The sequence below is a fragment of the Pelodiscus sinensis genome, chromosome 11 (assembly GCF_052426305.1).
Source record: "Pelodiscus sinensis isolate ZL-2025 chromosome 11, ASM5242630v1, whole genome shotgun sequence".
NCBI lineage: Eukaryota > Metazoa > Chordata > Testudines > Trionychidae > Pelodiscus > Pelodiscus sinensis.
In genome coordinates this window covers 18331218-18349751 of record NC_143062.1, presented here as the reverse complement: position 1 = coordinate 18349751, position 18534 = coordinate 18331218, and the positions used below count along the sequence as shown (strand labels likewise).

The window sequence follows — 18534 nt, the reverse complement described above, 5'->3', positions numbered from 1 at the left end:
CCTTTCTATAATTCTGTACTTCACCTAATTTCCATCTCATCAAGTACCTGAGCCAGAAGTCTCTCTTGAATGTTAAACCAGCCTTGCAGCCCACATCAGGCAGCAGCCGTATTTTGTAGTTTGTGGCACACTGAGGGGAAGGTCAGCAAATTGCCAAAATTAGAAGCCAGATTTCCCAACTCTTAGTTCTATGTCTAAGACAGTGATACTCTGTCCTCAGTGGTTCAGGAGCTAAATAAGTGAGCAACATTACCCAAAAGAGCCACAATAGTGAAATCATTGTTCTGGGGTAGGGATGTAAAATCCTGTTTAATCAATTAACTACTTAAATGAGGGCAGCAGGGGGCTGACAGGGCTGGAGCATCCTCTCACTGTGGGCAGCGGCTGCTCTGGTTGGGCTGGAGTGTCTCCCCTTCCCATGGTGTGGTGGGCTGCTCCAGCCAGCTGGGCCCCTGTTAACCAGTTAACCATTGACATCCCTATTCTGAGGTGAGCCTGGGATGAAGGGGTTCAATATGCAGGTTGCCCCAGGGAGAGATGACTACCCCAACCCTCACTCACTGCAGAAGCTTAGGGATAGATGACAAGTGCCTCTCCATGGCTGCAGCAAAGGGCACAGCCGTGGAAGGGATGCATGTTGCCCAGCTGTGCCACGTCCAAGTTCGTCTGCCCCTTGTGGTCCCTAGCTAGAGTGGGGAATGCAGCAAGCTCTGCACTTTCCCCTCCCTTTCATCAGGGAGTGAACAGCCAACAATGTTCCCATATGAACGGGGGGGAAGGGAAGCCTCAGCCCCCCTCCACCCTCCCTAAAGGGCACCTGGGGGAGACTCGGGGCTGCAGCCGTCCTGAACTGGGGATGGGGGGGCAGGTGGGCACCCCCAGCCAGCCCATTTCACCTACTTGGTGATTCTGTCTCTTTTCTGTATGGCTTTATGAGAAGCAATCCCACTCCAGGCACATCCCATTTTCCTGGCACAACTAAACCCTTATCTTGTTTTAAGTTATGATAAGAGGAAGCTGTATACCGAATTTGGTGGTCCTAACTTTTACTGTTTAGGAATTCTTGAACAGACAGAATCTCTCAATGGTATGTTTAAACAGTATGACAGAGGGAATGTTTAGGTTTTTACATCTCTTATATATTTGAGTGTCTGTCTGTGTTTGTCTCTCTGTTCAAAATCTCCTCTTAAACTGTAAGAGCTGGGACCACCAAATTCAAAATACAACTTCTTCTTATCATAACTTAAAGCAAGGCAAGGGTTTGGTTGTGCAAGGAAAATGGGATTACTTCACATAAAAAAAATAAAGAAGAGAGACAGAATCACCGGGCAGGTGCAAGGGCTGGCTGAAGGTAAGCTCCTCTCTGTCTAGGACTTCCCCACACCCGAGCCTCCCACCCCCTAGATTCGTATGGGGACATTGCTTCCTGTTCCCCTTTATCAGGGAGCAAGGGAAAAGTGCACAATTTTCTGCATTCCTTACTCTGGCTGGGGAATACAGGGGGAAGATAAACTGTGCAGAGTGGCTGCCCTGGCCGGCAGGGCCAAGTGCCACACGCAGGGTGGCTGCTCCTACAACTGCATTCTCATCCCTCCCCACTCGGCAAGAGCCTCCTCTGGCCTCCAGCTGCTCCCAGTCAGCAGGTACACACATTATGATGATGTATTATTAAGTGCATAGGAAAATATGAACGTGTCAGCATTGTCAGACTTGTAAATACTGCCTCTCTAATTCTGGTGCAATTGAGGCAAAAGGTTTGGACTGGAGAATACCCTTTAACAAGTATCAGCAACTATTTTGTTTTTTTTAAATGTGTGCGTGCAGCAGTTTTTCAAATTCTTGTTAACCATCATGTCCCCCTTCGTTTGATTTGCCTGATATACCATGGGCTAAAATTACCGTAACGAATATGCAAATATAAACATTAATTAATTACCATAATGAATATACAAATATTTCCGTGCTGGTCCGCCAATGATTTTTTAATGAATTTGCCAGTCCGTGGTATAAAAAAAGTTGGGAACCACTGATCTAGCTGATGGGGCTGCACTGGAAATCAGATAGATAGAGAAGTCTACTTCTGGCTTTGGCACTGACATGCCCTCTTCTCCCTGCTCCCTCTCTAGGTTGTTCTTGACAAGAGATCATGCTGTGTCAAATCACTTCCCTACTCTCTCTCTCTCTCTCTCTCTCTGTTTAAAGGAGATGAGCAGAAGGCAATGCTTGTTCCTAAAACAAAGAGAGCAGGTGCTGGGACACATACCAGTACAGGACTTCATCCCCACACTCCACGTCAAAGCGGAAGTGTGAGAATGCTACAGGGACAGAGCTATCTTCCCAAGCGATCAGATACCAAGCTCTGTCGTCTGTCATCTCCTCCCGCTTCTCACGGTCTTTCCAGCCCCATTCACTCTGCTCGTACCTGCAGACAGGGAGAAGAGGAACAATAGCATTCAATGCTCCTTCTGTAGAAAGCATGATGGGTTTCAGCACTCTCGTCCCCTTGCTGCTTGCGTACACTGTTCTCAAAATCTCTCTTGATGTTCCCTTCCAGCTACAGAAACCCAGATGAGAAGGTACATAGGTTTCAAGGCCAGAGGAACCATTATGATCATCTAGGGCACTTCTAGACAAATGCTTACTGCAAGATAATTTGGGGTGCAAATATACAGCACTCCAGCAGGCCACACCCTACATATCTGTGCAGACTCTGTTACTGCACACTAAAAAGTTTCCTAGTGCATTTTGATCTACTTCTGTTTCAAACTGCATTATTCAAAGCACACTAGGGAACTTTTAGTGCACTGCAGCATACTGGAGTGCTATAGATTTACACCTTTGTTTGCCTTGTTCATCTAGATATACCCATAGCCAGACCTCCTGCACAACAAAGGGTAGAGAATCTCACCCACAGATTCCCACACACAGCAAAGTTAAGAATGTATAATTTTTAGTAAGAGACATGTGATCTTAATCTGAAAAATCCAAGTGATAGAGAATCCACAATATCACTATGTTATTTTGCTGGTTAATCATGCTCATTCCCAGTTCTAATCTCCCTTGTTGCCTTTCCTCCTGAGATAATACTGTTAAAAATATAATGGGCTCGCTATTCTGATGTCCCTGTAAACCTCATCGCATGAGAGTTAAGGGATGTTTCGGATTAGTGATTTATTTTGAAATTACCTCGAAATAAGCTACACTATTTGCATAGCACAAATTGCATAGTTTATTTCGAGGTAAGGGTGCTGTGTAGATGCATTCAAAGGGACTATGATTGGTCATCTAGTCCAGTCAGAATTCAGTCTCGAATGAAAGGAAGGACATCTGCCCCCATGCAAGGTTGATCAGAACAACACAACAAGCACAGCCAGTGGAACTGAAGCTATTTTACAATAGCCTAGGAAAGCATCTGCCAGGATGTGTGCATTGTGGAAGGGGACAGGACTTCTTCACTATATCCCCAAGGGCTGGTGTTCAGTTCTCATTGGTAGCCTTGAAGTTGGGGAGGTTTTACTTCAGTATCTGTGGCTGCCAGAGAGCCCTCAGAAATCTTTTCAGCACCAGCTTGCCCCAAGAACAGGGTCCCCATTTTGTCTTGGGACTTACAGAGTTTGCATATTTGTTTTGGTTAGTTCGAAAGCCCAGTCAACTGTAGCCTGGTTCATGCCCGACACTCTTTTACACTCGATGGAAACGTTTAAACTGTGGAGAGAGAGATGGGAAAGCAGCATTTAGCACCAGGCAAGCACCAACATACTCAAGCAATTTCAGCTTTTTTTTAAGATGGCTGGCTGGTCAGACTGAACCAGGGATCTCCAGAGTTCAAAGCATTAGCTATTACAACTTGAGCTCAAAACCAAAAGCTTCCTAGCTAGGGCTATAGCAGACACCCCTCTGTGCAGATTAGGCATACAAAAGGATCTGTAAAACACACTCACCAGTGGGTCACACTAACTGTACAGGAAAGCCTACCCAGCCACAGATGATGAAGAGGGCATTTGTATCCTGACCTCAGCTTTACACACAAGCAAGAGACGTTTCTGTTGAATTTACGTATCTAAAAACACCCAGACACTGTACTATCCTAGCACCAGGAATTCAGCCTACCATTATGGGCATGAAGATGACAAAAAAGAGCCAGGTAGACAGAGGCTGGCCTCATGCTGGAATTCAGGAGACCGAAGGTCAATTGCCAGTTCTATGGCAGACTTCCTGTGAGACGTTGGCCAAGTCACTGAACTTTTCTGGGCCTCAGTTCCTCCCGTCATAATGTGGGAAGAATAATCCTTCCTTTGGTTATTCAGATTGGAAGCTCTTTAAGATACAGATTGTATCGTCTCACGGGGTCCATGCTGACCCCATCCTTCATTTGGGGCCTTACAGGACTAACATACCACTAGTAATTAAAGTCCCAACATATCCACTGCCTAGTTGAATCTACTTCTTCCCACAACTGAAACCAAATTATCTCTCTCTATGCTGTAACCTCATCTTTCACAGAAAATGATGGGCATTAGCAGACAAGGCAAATACTTTGTGTTATATTTTCCTTCACAACCTGTTCTAGCATCAACAGTGGCTTTATCTTCCCCTCACTACCTCAAAGTTGCTCAAAAAACTTTATTTTTAGTAGCTATATTATGGTAGGATCTAAAGTGCACATTCATACAACTGGAACTAGGATGGGAGAGCCTTGTTGTGCCAGGTGCAGCACAGGCCCATGGTAAGAGAGCCTCTGCCCTGAAGAGCGTGCAGTATAAACAGGTAAAGCGTGGGGAAGAGAAACATGAGGTACATAGCATAGAAGGGACTTTCCTGAGGTCAGAAAACAGGACAGTGGCAAATCTGGGATTAAAGTTCAGTTGGTTCCAGTGCATTGCCTTAGCCACTGGACCATGCTGTTGTGAAGGAGTATGTAAGGAGCTCACCCATTCCTGTCGTATTTCTTGAACACTGGGAAGGCTTCTAAGGGGTCTCCAAGCTACAGGGGGAAAAAAAAAGAGAAATCACACCATAGAAATTGAAATGTTAATGCATGTGAAGCAGTCAAGCTACAGAATGATGCTGGGTGAATACTGGGTGTCTGCCTCTGCTTATGAGTCTCCTCCTTTCATAGCTTTAAGACTCTGTTTTACCATGTTTCCTGAAATGCTCTGAAGGATTGCTAGCCCTCTTGTCTACATGAGGCACTGATTTCTTGAAAGGGGAAGAGGAAAGGAGATTATAGCTGTTTAGAAAAAACAAGAGAGGAGCTTTGTTCTTTCAACAGATCTATGTTCAACTAGCAATGTAATAGTGTAGTCGATTAAACAATTAACTGATAAGCAGGTGCTTATTGGTTAACGCTATTGGCTACATGCAATCCTCCATCCCCCACAGCTTTTCAAGTAAATTTTGTAGCGGTCTGGCAAACAGGCTGGCTCAGTCTGGATCCTGGCAGCAACCCCTACTGCAGCTCTACATTAGAAACACTTTAAGAGCCGGTGCACAGGCAGACTGGTTAAGTCCTGGCTCGTGCCCAGCATCAACCCCCACTGCAGAGTGCTTCTAATGCAGAGCCACAGCAGGGGTAGCTGCCGGGACTTGACTCGAGCTAGGACTGAGCCAGTCTGCCTGTCCACCGGCTGTTAGAGTGCTTCTAATGCAGAGCCACAGGGGGTAAGAATTGGGACTGAGTGCTTGCAATGCTAACCCTTACTAATTAATTGTGTAGTGGACAACATTTTTGTCAACTACACGATTTACAAATTACATGCTTCTTAACGTCCCTATGTTCAATCACAACAGCTGAACTTCAGCCAGAACCTGAGAAGTGTTATTGTGCACTCCACATCAACCCTCCAACAGGCCATAATTCCTCAATCCTGACTTATTTCACAAGCAGTCACATTAGAGCTACAAGAGGAGCTCTGTGATAGGATGAAGCTGGGGGGCATCAGGGCAGTAGAGTAAGCTGCAGAAAGTCAGAAGGAGCTAGTACTTCACACAGATTATTTGGATTTTTTTCATGCACAGCCATCAGAAATAAATGACTGAAGGGTCAGTGCCATAGGAAGGAACAGAACAGTAGCTTATTCTGCAGTTAAAATGGTAGCTTGTGGGCTGAATTTATAGGGAGCAGCTCGTTTTCTAGACTGTTAGCTTAGTTTAAAAGTCAAGTTGGAAAGCATTTCTGAAAACTGAGGGCACCACAGTACAGGCACAGGTCAAGCAGTCAGCAAGTAGCATATGGCACATCTTGCCCATCTTTGCTTGCAGAATACATGACCACTGCTCCTCTTGCACATTAGATTCTTTATTGTCTTTGAATACATTCATCATGATGGATTAACTGCTTGATTCCATACACAGCTTTACTAGACGTTGGACCCCTACCATTCCATTCCATAGCCAAAACCAAGCATAAACAAGAAAACCACTATTTTCCTATATTCTTCATTTAAGGTCTGAACTACATGTAAAAATTAGATCAACCTAACTGCATCTATCAGGGCTGAGAAAACTTTTATGACTTGTGTGACATAGTTAGGTCAACCTTGCCCAGGCTGTAGAAATGGCCAAATCGATGGAATAATTCTTCCATCAAACTAGATACTGCCTCTTGTAGAGGTGAATTAATTACACTGAGGGGAAAATCCCTTTTTGTTGATATAGGAAGATTCTACACTACAGTGGAACTTGTATAGCACCCGTTACCATATTATCTGTGTATCTCACAATCTGTAATGTATTTATTGTCACAATACCCATCGGGCAGAGCAGGGTTACCTAAATTTTACAGGTCATAAAAGCCAGGCCTAGCAAAGACTAACGCAAAGTCTCAGGGGAACCTGGGACACAGGAGGGAATTGAACCAGGGGTTAAGGAGATTAGTTAACACCATAACCATTAGACTGGGGTGGGCAAAATATGGCCAGTGGGCCAGATCTAGCCCACCACAGGCAATACGTAGGGAGTGCATGCAGGGCCACATGCACCTCCCAAGAGGGGAAGGGGCCGGCCAGAACCTGGCAGGGGGGGCTAGCACCCAGGGGGCCAGCATTGGCAGCAGGAGTGTCCCATCCTCCCACACTCGCTGGTGGTGCAGAAGGCACAGGCCAGGCGGGTCAGTCCAAGTGGCACTGCTAGCCAGCCACGTTGCTCCAGGGGAGGGGTAGGACAGATTGAGCCTCCCCACCACTGCTGGTAAATGTAGGGGTAGGGCCATAGCACAGACACGCAGGGGGTCCAGTGGGGCACCCACCTGCAGTGGAGAAGGCACAGGCCAGGTGACTCCAGCCCACACCTTTCCTGTTGCCATCAGTGAGTACAGGAGGGGTGCAGTGTAGACCTCTGTCACAGCCTCAGTGCAGTGTAGACCTCTGTCACAGCCAGTCAGTCCCCCAGGTGGAGCATGGCAGAGGGAGAAGCAGGGCCCAAAGGAAGGCAGAGGGAGAAGCAGGGCCCAAAGCAGAAGATGGCTGTTCCAGCCCTTCTCTGGATAGAGGGGACAGGGGGACATAGACGGGGCACCCCCTTCTTCCCGTTACGTCACCAATGTGGCCACTAGATCTGGCCCACAGAAGTCTCAGCCAGCTCCCTGCTGGCTCCGCCCCCGCATGCTGCTCAGAGAAACTCTCTATATGCTGTGAACCCAAGAGGAGAAGAGCAGAGGCTTTGAGAGCTGCCCCTACCCCTTGCACAATCTCACAGCTCCTAATGGCCGGTTTCTGGCCAATAGGAGCTGTCTGTTTGCAAGACGGGCAGCACACAAAGTACCCCTCTCTCTACAGGCTCACAGAATTCACATTACCCCCACAGCCAGTGCAGGGGCATGGAAGGCAGGGACCCTGGCTGAGGAACCTGCTGGGCTGATGGTCGGGAGCCAGCCAGGTAAGTGTCTCCTGACCACAGCCTGTCTTTGGCACCCCAGCCGCTCCCTCCCTCCAACTCTTTGCTCCTCTCCTACATTCCTACCTCCTCCCAGATCCTGCATCCCCTCCTACTACACCTCCTCCAGGTTACAACATCCTCCAACACACTGCATGCCAATTCCCTACCTCTGGTCACAACCCAGATCCTTGCATCTCCTCTTGCACCCCAGTCATAATCCCTTCCCAGACCCTGCACACCCTCCTGCACCCATAATTCCATGGAAGAGTGTGGCCTTTGATGACTTACCAAATTCTTGGAATGACCCCCCCCCCAAAAAAATTATTTTTTGTTAAATAAAACAATGTCTGTCTGATGACGTTCTCCTCCTAATACAGAAAATTCTCCAAATACTAATAATTAACCTGTTGAATTGCAGATAGTTCACCTCCCAATGACTTCATAAATATCTTCTTCAATTGCCTTTGGAAAACGAAATAATCAATCATTCATTTTCTGATATAGCCGTGAAAAGTTTTCAAAATAAATCACTGTCTAAAAATATATAGTGTGTACCTTCTAAAAACAAAACCTACATCCATCTTTGAGTCGTGAAGAATATGTACTAAGGTTATAACAATTAACAAGAATGCACTTTTATGAAGAAAACCATGATTACATCTAATCTTCCTGACCAGTGATTTAAATCAAATCCACCCTGAAATTGATTATTTTTTAAAATAAAAATGTGATTTTTAAATTTAAAAATATTTTTAATTTTTTTTAAATCCTCAATAAAATATTAAATTTCTCATTTAAAAACAGCTTCAATTGAATCTCATCACAAATTTGCTAAACATACACTTAGAGCCTCAAAATTAATTAAGAGCTTTTTTCTGTCCAGTCTAACTACTAGTTCAGAGGTGGGCAATAATTTTTGATGGGAGGGTGGGGGGGAAATCACTCCAAGATTTTGGAAAGTGGTTGAGGGCTGCACTCTTCCATGATATTAATGGAGGAGATGCAGGGTCTGGGATGGAGGTTGGGTGCAGAAGGGAGCTTGGGGTAAGGGACTGGGGTACAGGAGGGAGACTGGAGTCTGGGAGGGAGTTGGGATGAAGCAGACGGTTGTGACCTAGAGCCAGGGACTGGAGTGCAGGGGTTTGGGATGTGACCTAGGGTAGAAGGGGATTGTGATATGGGGCAGGAGATTGAGGTACCAGATCTGGGAGGGGGTATGGGTGTAAGAGGGGGACAGAGGGTTTGGGTATGTTGAGTGTGGGGGGGCAGAGATTTGGGGAAGGAAAGGGCTGGGGTGCCAGAAGCTGGCTGTGGCCAAGAGATTTACTTGCCAGCTGCCAAACTAGCCTGCCTTCCTGCAGAGCTTAAAATGTTTCCCAGCCAGCAAGCGAGCCTGCCTGGCCATGTGCTTCATGAATAACTGACCCCAGGAGAGGCAGCGTGATTCTTCTTAGCTGCCTGTTATTCTAACAAGCAGCTCCCATTGGCTGGTTTCTGCCAGAAACCGGCCAATGGGAATGTGCTGGAGGTGGGACAGTTCCTAACCCCCCCCCTCTTTTCCAGTTTTAAAATAGAAAGGGAGCCCTGCAGCTGTGATTCTGCCCTGTGCACAGGGCTGCTGGGGAGCCTGCCTAGGGCTCCCTGCTGTCTTCACAGACTGGATCCAGTGAAAAAATGTATAGTGTAATGCTATAGACTACATGCATTTCCCCCTCCCATTCTGCCAGTAAATATTATAGCAGGCTGGCCCGCAGCCTGGCTCTGTCCAGGCTTGCACTGGATCCAGGACCTACCCCACTGCAGCTCTACATTTAAAGTGTATTAAGAGCCAGGTGGGCAGGCAGCTCGGCTCGCACTGGGTCTGGAAGCTCAGACCTCCCACCCCCAACAGGGGCTACTGCAGAGACTGGCAGCCGGTCTGTGAGGGAAGCTATTTTTTAAAGTGGCTCTCCTCGCAGACCAGCTCCTGCCTGGCATCCCAAGCTGCTGCCTCTGATACAGAGGCCACAGCACAGAGTGGCAGGGGGCTCCTTGGAAGTGGGAAGGAGCTGGAGATTATAGAATAGTCAAGTAACCAGTAAGAATTAATGAAGTTAACTGACTATTCAATTAACCGATATTTAATATTCCCATGTATTAGGGAATACAGAAAGCTGCAGTAAGAGAAATCTAGAGTTGCCAGTTGCCACCAAGTTTCACTTTCTTATTTTATATTACACTAGAAGATTTATCCAGTGTTGATCAGGTCCTTAACTCAATTTTTGTTTTTTGGACAATAAAATGAAAACATACATGCTTCGTTTAAATCAGTGGTCTCCAACCCTTTTAAGCACAAGATCATTTTTTTAATTTAAGTGCAATCCAAGATCTACCACAAATATAAATACCCTTGCCCCGCCTCCTTCCTTCCCCTTATACGAGGCCCCGTCCCTGCTCACTCCATCCTCCTTCTCTTGCCCATCCTCATTGACTTTCATCAGGCTGAGGAAGAGGGTTGGGTTCAGGCTCTGGTCTTGGATAAAGGGATCTGGAGTATGAGGGGTGGCGCCACGGGATCCAGTGATCTGGGGGGGGGGGAGGGAAGGGCACTTTCATAGAGGCAGCAGCGCCGGGGATAAGGGGTGGCACAGGCTGCACCAGCTTCTGCCTGTTCCATCAGCTGCCTCTGTAGGAGGCAGTAAACAGTGGGGCAGGTGGGTCCCCAGAGCCAGCATGCACGGAGAGCTGGCTTGAAAGCAGGCTCTCCATGTGTATTGGCTCCTGCTTTCCTACTTCACCTTCTGTGCCGCTGCCTCTCTATCAGAGGCAGCAGCATGGGGGTGGGGAGAAGAGGCAGATCCAGTGCTCGTGGGGAGTCAGCTTAAAGCTGCCTCTCCTTGGGCACCGACTCCTGCCTCCCCTGTCCTTGCTGCCTCTGATACAGAGGCAGCAAGGGGGGGCGAAATGTGAGTCGTCGACAGGAGTACAGCCGCTCCCCGACTGGCAAACGGTCGAGTTATGACCGTTCACACTTACGACCAAAGCTCCCAACAGAGCGGTCGTGTGTAACTCAATGGGGTCCGAGTTACAAACGGATCGAGTTACGGCTAAGTGTTTGGTCCGTAACTCGTTCGTAACTCAGAGAGAAGCTGTAATTGATAAGCCCAGGCTTGTCAGTTAATTATTTAGTCGTCTACATGTTAACATCCCTATTCCTTACCCCTAATCATTTCTGTTGCCCTTTCTATACCTTTTCCAAATCCAATATATCATTTTTTAAGATGGGGTGACCAAATCTACACACAGTATTCAAGCTGTAGGCATACCATGATGTTTTAAGAGAGGCAATATAATATTTTCTGTCTTATTATCTATTCCTTTCCTAATGATTCCCAATATTTTGTTATTTTTTTAGTCTGCCACTGCACATTGAGATGATGTTTTTAGGGAACTATCTGCAATGATTCCAAGATCTCTTTCTTGAATAATAGCTAATTTAGACCCCGTCATTGTTGTATGTATAGTTGGGATTATATTTTTCCACGTGCATTACTTTGCATTTATCAACACTGAATTCCATCTGCCCTTGTGTTTCCCAGTCACCCAGTATTGTGAGATCCCTTTGTAACTCTTTGCTGTCAGCTTAATTATTTTGAGTAATTTTTAGGGATGTTAGAATATAGTCAAGTAAACAATTAACTGACAAAACTGGTTTAATCCTATTGACTACACACACTACACACACTCCCCCTCCCCCTTGCTGTGGGGAGCGGGAGCCGGTGCCTATGAGGAGATGGCTTTAAGAAGGCTCCCCACGACCACTGGCCAGCTCCCCATGCATATTGGCTCTCGTGGACCCACCTGCCCCCTCTTGCTGCCTCCTATGGACAGCCAGTCTGCGCGAGGAGCCGGTTTTTAAACTGACTCCCCTCGCATGGATCGGCTCTCACCTGCTACCCTGCGGTGCTGCCTCGGATAGAGAGACAGCTGCGTGGGGTGGCAAGGAGATCCCAGGGAGTGGGGCCAGGAGCGCACTGACTGCTGGCCCCACCCCGGGGACTATTAAATAGTTGTATAACCAATAAGATTTCATGCAATTACATGACTATTCAATTACATTATAACTAACATCTCTAGTACCTGCAAATTTTGCCACCTCATTATTTACCGTTTTTTCAAGAACATTTATACATTTAACAGTACTGGTCCAAATTCAAATCCCAACAGCACAACACTAATTGCTACTCTTCCCCCCCCCCATCTTTTAAGTACCTGACAATGTTTTCATTATGATCTAAGGATCCTACAATTACTTGAATGAGGCTGCAAGCAGCTCAAACAAACTCTGTTACATTTAAGAACTGCCTCTGGAGCCCGGGCACGCAGCTTTAAGCAGACCTCAAGTATGAAATCCATGGCTCAAACTGCCCCCCCAATACCCTCTAAATGGCACCCTTGCCTCATTCCTTGATGCAGATGAACAGACAGCAATGTTCCCATATGAACTGGGGGCTGGAAGAGGAGCTTCAACCCCACTGCCCTCTCTAAAGGGAGCATGGGGGGGTGGTGTGGAAACTCAAGTCTGGGGGAGTCCTGGATAGGGCTGGGAGTGGGAACATGCCCCCAGCCAGCTCCTTTCACCTGCCTGGCGATTCTCTCTCTTTTCTGTATTGTTTTATGAGAAGCAACTTCATTCCATGCACATCCTATTTTCCTGGTACAACCAAGCCCTTATCTTGCTTTAAGTTATGATAAGAGAAAGCTGTATACCAAATCTGGTGGTCCTAGCTCTTACTGTTTAGGAGGAGTTCTTGAACAGGAAGACAAACTTTCTCATACATCTAGATTTAATATTTAGCGGTAGTTAAAATGCATTTATTCAGGTAAACATTTACATGGGCTGCGGGCGGTTCCCTAGGAGCCAGTGCTTGCAGAGAGCGTGCTTAAAAGCCAGTGTGATTTAGATGATTCCTAATGTACTGCTGCTACAACTGCAGCTTTACACAGGTAATGATTATTATGTACTATTTCCAAATTAATGAAACCCGAAGTTATCTAAAAAAATTATACAAAGTGTACCCTCTTAGATGTTGTAAAGTGCTGTAGTTGTAAATTAACATGTTTTAGTGATCAGATTTGCTCCTTTGTTTAAGAAATACTAGAGGGTGGTGCCCTCTGCTCGTTATGCTCACCAACCTCCCTCTTTGGGGGTAGGCCACCCTGGCTCCCTCTCAGCCACCGAAGAAGACCAGGTTGAAGTGTAGCACCCCTGGCCTGTCCCAGCTCTCTCACCTCCATCCAGAGGTTGGGCAGGACCAAAGCTGGCCCGGCTCTCTCCCCTCCAGCCACCGGGGGGCTGTGCTGGGCCAAGACTGCGGCTGGCCCTCTGGCAGGGACAGGGAGGGGGAAGGGGCCACAGCATCCAGCCCTCTCTCTCTGGCAAGGAGGGGGCATGGTGCATAGCATTCTCCCTCTGGCTGTGAGGGGGGAGGGCCTGCAGCTCCAGCCCCCTGCTGACCAGGGGCAAGGCTACATGGCTCCTGTGTGCCCCCTCTCCCTGGACCACCAGTGACACCTCACATGTCCTGTGCGCCCCCTCCCCACACAAGGCTCTGCGGTTCCCGTACATCCCCGCTCCAGCGAGGTAGCACGGATCCTACCCCCCACTTCTCCCCACCCAAGCCCCTGCTGCTCCTGCATCCCCCACAAGGCTGTGCAGCTCCCCCCCCCCATGGCTCCTGGACACCCCCCTTTCTCACCTCCCTCCACTGAAGCCCTTGTGGCCCCTGCATGCTCCCTTCCCCAACTTGAGCTCCTGCAAGGCTGTGTGGCTTCCACATGCCCCACCCCCCTACTCTCATGCCCCACCCCCCTACTCTCCCGAGAGGTCAAACAGTTCCCAGCCCCCACCACCTAATGGCTCCCATATGCCACCCCCCCCGAACCTCCGAGAGGTCATATGATTCCTGTGCATGCCCCCCCCCCAGTCCCCGAGACGCCCCCCCATGGCTCCCAGACGCTCCCTCCCCCTACCGCTCCCACACACTCTTTCCCTCCCACCCCCCGAACCCTCCTAGCCCCCGCATGTCCCCCCTCTCCAGCCCCTCCACATCTCTCCTTCCCTGCCCCGGACAGCAGAGGAGCTGCACGGTTCAATTTAAATTCCGGCAGCTGCCCACTCACATGGCAACTGCTGGACCGATGTTCAGGGGCCGGCAGCATGTGGGGGAGGAGTTAACCTCTGGCCTGTGAAGGGGGCGGGGGAAAGGGACAAAGGAGGGCAGCCACACAGGCCCCTCCCCAGAACACCGGGGAGGGGGGAAGCCAAATGCCCCGGGAGCCACACAACTCAGGCCACGCCAGGCCTCGCTGGGACAGGTCCGAGAACGGGGGAGGCTGCATGGCTTGCAGCTCCCATGGAGCATGGAGAAGGGAGGTGAAGTAGTATCAGTGTGAAACTTGATTTAAATCAATTTTTGTTGATGATTTAAATCAGTTATTTAAATCTCCTTGATTTAAATCGATCCACCCTGGCCCAAACCCACTAGGGAAGATTGGGTCTCAAGTACCAGTCTTAATGTACCCCAATTACAAATCTCAAGGCCAGCTAGTTCTCAAATTATAGTGTGGTGAAGTAAATACTTATGGAGGGGTGGGAGGGCAGAGGAGATACTTACTTTATTGGCTGCTTCTACCTTAGCACATACAGCATCCATGGCAGCCCGTTCCTCCAGTCGCTTCTGTTTCTTCTCCTTGGCTTTACTTGACTTTCTCTGAAACAGAATGACTCAGGGTTACAGTAGGACAACCCTCACCTTGTCTGGAACTCAAGGGCATTAATGGGCATAAAATTAATCTGCCAATCTGGCCCAAAAGACTACATATCTCAATATGCAATGGTCCAAGAATCATTTGCATTGATCAAGACACATTATTGCACTTGGAGATCTGTAGTCTCCATGGGGCATTAGAGGACAACTGCACGCAATGCTGCAGAAAGAAGCCAGTGGCTGCTGTCTCCCCATTCCTACATCATGCCAAGTTTTATGACTGAAACAGATCAGATATTGTTCAGCAATACAGTTCTTGTTACTGCAACACAGACCACAGAAATTCAGACTTGGTACTTTAAAAAGCCATTTTATAGCTGCTTCCAATGAAAACTGTTTTATACTAAGGTAGGCTGTTGGGGCTTTTTTTGTTGAACTATCAATGCAAATATTTTATATTAGTTTTATTTTAAAATACTGCCCACAAATGGTTGAGCAGACATCCTTTTCACTAGCAGAGACCCACAGGCATGAAAAACCATAATCTAAGGTTTAGATCTGTGAGAAACAACCAGCTTAATTTTAGGAATTTATCAAATAATTTTACTATTTCCCCAAAGCAGAAGAAATTACTTGTTTATTATAATGTACACAGTTTAGACTTCCTTCATATGCTGTTTAAAGTTTTCCTTTTTAAAATAAAAAACGACTATCTTTTAATATTTATGAAGCACATGCAGGCACTCTGGGTACTTTCAAGGAAAGCATTATATTGGGATAAGATGAAAACATAGTGGGAAAAAGGTAAGCCCTGCAACACACCTCTACAGAAGCATATTTGCTGTAAAGATTTTCAGAACAAGAGGAGAAAGGCAAACAATGACATCTGGCGGAAGATGAGCTATGCAGTTAGCACAGCTGTTGCTGTACAATCTGTTGGATTTATGGTTGCTTCACAGCCTCAGAATTGCTGCACACGCAGCCCTGCATCCTGGCCAGCATTTGCTTTGGAGCTGATCATCCAGATGAAGAAATTGCTTTATGAAACATGTGAACTTGTCCCCCATAGCACTGGTGGTTTGGGGAAATCAATACTGGGAATCTAACTCAGATCACCATCACTTAGGGATCACAATAGTAATTTTACCCTGGTCCCCTACTCACTCTGCTGCAATCATGCTTGGAAATTCTGCCATAAGGCATTTGTTTTCTGCAGTGCTGTAAAGTTTAGCAGGGTCTGCAAGCTACTAAATACTGGTGGGTGTGAGCCAATACTATGCTTAACCTTAATGCTCACATAAAATAATAAACCACCCAAGTTCAAATCAGGACACCATTTCTCCTGACACGTGCCTGGCAAACATGTTCAGTCTGCACATGAACCAAGGAGAAATGAGGCAGGAAAGCTGCCAGGCAGTAAGCTACATAATCACATGACAGCAGAACCTCTCATACACCTCGTTTTCACAGACAACACTAAAAGTTGTATTCCTGAAATTGCCTAACCCAAATCCCTGTCAACGGGAAAACCCAAATCCCTTGCATGCACAATTTTATGCTGCCTGACACCAGGGAAAGCAGATATGGATACTTTCCTTGAGGACACTAAAATAGACTCAGTGGAATGAACTTCCTTTCACCCATGATTGATTCAAAACTCCTCCCAGTGAACTGAAAGCATGGGCTCACAGCAGACTCATGTCCTGATTAGCAAACTTCAGCACTTATTTCATTTGATCCATTCTGACTGGGGCCAGTCAGGGCAAGATTGCCAGTAGTTTAATAGATCATTATGGCAAATGGTAAGTTCACCCTTAACTATCCCTTATTTTAGTACTTAAGTTACGGTGAAGTGTACTGTAGCTTGCATTCTCCACTCTGATTTGGAGACCATCTTTATTCTAATGCAGAAAGGTGATTTTTAATCTCCTTAAAGTGCAGGTTGGCATAGTCTATCTTCTTTCTTCCTGTTCCAAGAACATGGATAGCAGTAGGCAAGCTTTCCACGTGGTTTCCAGCCATCATGATACTAGACAAAGAGGGAAATGGCTTAGTTAATCTTCAGCCTCTCAACAAGGAAGCCAAGCACCAGTGCTAGAGGTTCTTTCTGTAATGTGAACATTTTCTCACTGGGGACCAAGGATGAGATCAACAAATCATTCCACGGGGTCCACCAAAAGACCATCAGATGGGAATGACTCAGTTGTTCCTGACTGCAGGCCAGATGGGAACTGTTGACCTAGAAGTAAAAGACTAATTTCCAATCTCATCTGCCATCCAGACAGTGGAGTGCAAGAAAGAGATTTCCCTTTGGCCAGACACAAATGTTTATTGGGACAAACCACAGGAAAAATAAACACCTGTCTGACACTAAAGAAAAGGAGGCTGGTACCAAAAAAACACCTGGCACCAATTGTTGAGTAAACAGCTCAACCATGGAAGGATGCAATTCCATTATGATCTACCACAGATTCAGAAAGACCATGGGCAAGCTTTGTATAGCAAAATCTAGCTTCAGTGTTACATTGATGGTTTGGGCCAGCTAGAGTACTGTCTGTTGATGGGCCAGATTAAGGTCACACATCAATATCCTCCACTTAGCTGATGCTTCCAGAAAGCACCAAGCAAAACACACAAGGCATCTATGCAGTACTTGAACTTTAAGCTAGCTAAATAAGGAAGCAACACAGCACGCTTACTTGGCTCATGTCACCTAGAAATCAGGGATCTGGGAAGTGTTACCTCAAATTCTAATACTTTGGAGAAAGGAACATCCACATGGATGATGCACTATTATTGAAAATCCTGCTAATGCTGCAGTGATCTAAATTGACAAGATAGGGTTTGGAGTATGGGGAGGGGGCTGAAGTTAACTTAGCTTGTTTCTCTCAGAATTACCTATGAGTCTTAAAACCTGCAACTTTCCCAAAGCTGCTTCAACAATCAGCCCTGCTGTTAAAGTTTAATGGCATTCTGATAAGGTATCTATAGTCAGATCCAAACATACATCTTGAACACAATTTTAAAATAAAGACTTAATACCTTTTCACCTCAGAAACCATTTACCACATAGAAGAGTGATTTACTTGGAGAGGGGAGGAAGGAAGAAACACTACCCTACTACAAAAATGTGGCCAAAAGAAAAACAAACTGTCCAGCATTTTTAAAGTATTTCTTCTTTTCTCTTCCCAAACCCAGGGCTAGAACTGAGTCTTAAGTCCCAACTCTACTTCCCAACACATTACGCCCTACACTCCTACCAAAGCTAGGAATAGAAACCAAGCACCCTGATTTAACTCATAGACCATGCTTCCCTTCCCAAGAGCTAGGAATACAACTCAGCAGCCTTGACTCCATGCCATCCTCTAGTCTCTAGAACACATGAAGAATTAGTGAACGTAGCTCAGATGCAAAAGCCTCTTATTCAAATTAAATAACTCAGTCTATTTTTAAGACATCCACACCACTATAAGAAATAAAGGCCAATGAAAATAAAGACTCCAGTGGGCTTCATAAAGTTTATTTTCAGAGATTTAAATTGAAGAGAGTTGGGGGATGTACATATTTTTAAATAGACCCTGGTACCCAAAGTACAACTAGACGCAGGGAAAGAATCAAAATTTAAAATGCTGAACAGATTCCTTGGTTATACACCAAAAAAAACCCCTCCCCTCATAGAATCGATACCCACAAAAGTTTTCATTCTTCCATAGATATCGATATAGCCTCTTCCCTACAATTTTCACTATACATGTGATTGAGTCCCAGGGAGAGAAAAATCAAAACATTTCAGTTCAGGAGTGTATCTATCATTTCTGAGAGTTTGCTCTTGGAGCTAGGTTACCTGAGCCAGTCTTATTCCCATTCAATACTGCATCTCTGAAGTGGACAGCAAGCAGAAAAAAATACT

General features: G+C 46.4%; 1 protein-coding gene across 2 annotated transcripts in view; it reads right to left on the bottom strand.

The window, feature by feature from the left end:
- NAA40 (N-alpha-acetyltransferase 40, NatD catalytic subunit) overlaps positions 1-18534 on the bottom strand; it is a 32617-nt gene that overhangs the window by 11973 nt on the left and 2110 nt on the right. The window contains exons 1-5 of one of the 2 annotated variants that reach the window (XM_025185662.3): positions 14532-14627; positions 8280-8337; positions 4932-4984; positions 3610-3705; positions 2264-2422 (exon numbers count right to left, since the gene is read on the bottom strand). In XM_025185662.3, the coding sequence (XP_025041447.1) occupies positions 2264-2422; positions 3610-3705; positions 4932-4984; positions 8280-8318 (347 nt within the window). In that variant the 5' untranslated portion in view covers positions 8319-8337; positions 14532-14627. Of the gene's footprint in view, positions 1-2263; positions 2423-3609; positions 3706-4931; positions 4985-8279; positions 8338-14531; positions 14628-18534 lie in introns of those variants that run through there. The other variant, XM_006125067.5, reaches the window with a different exon arrangement.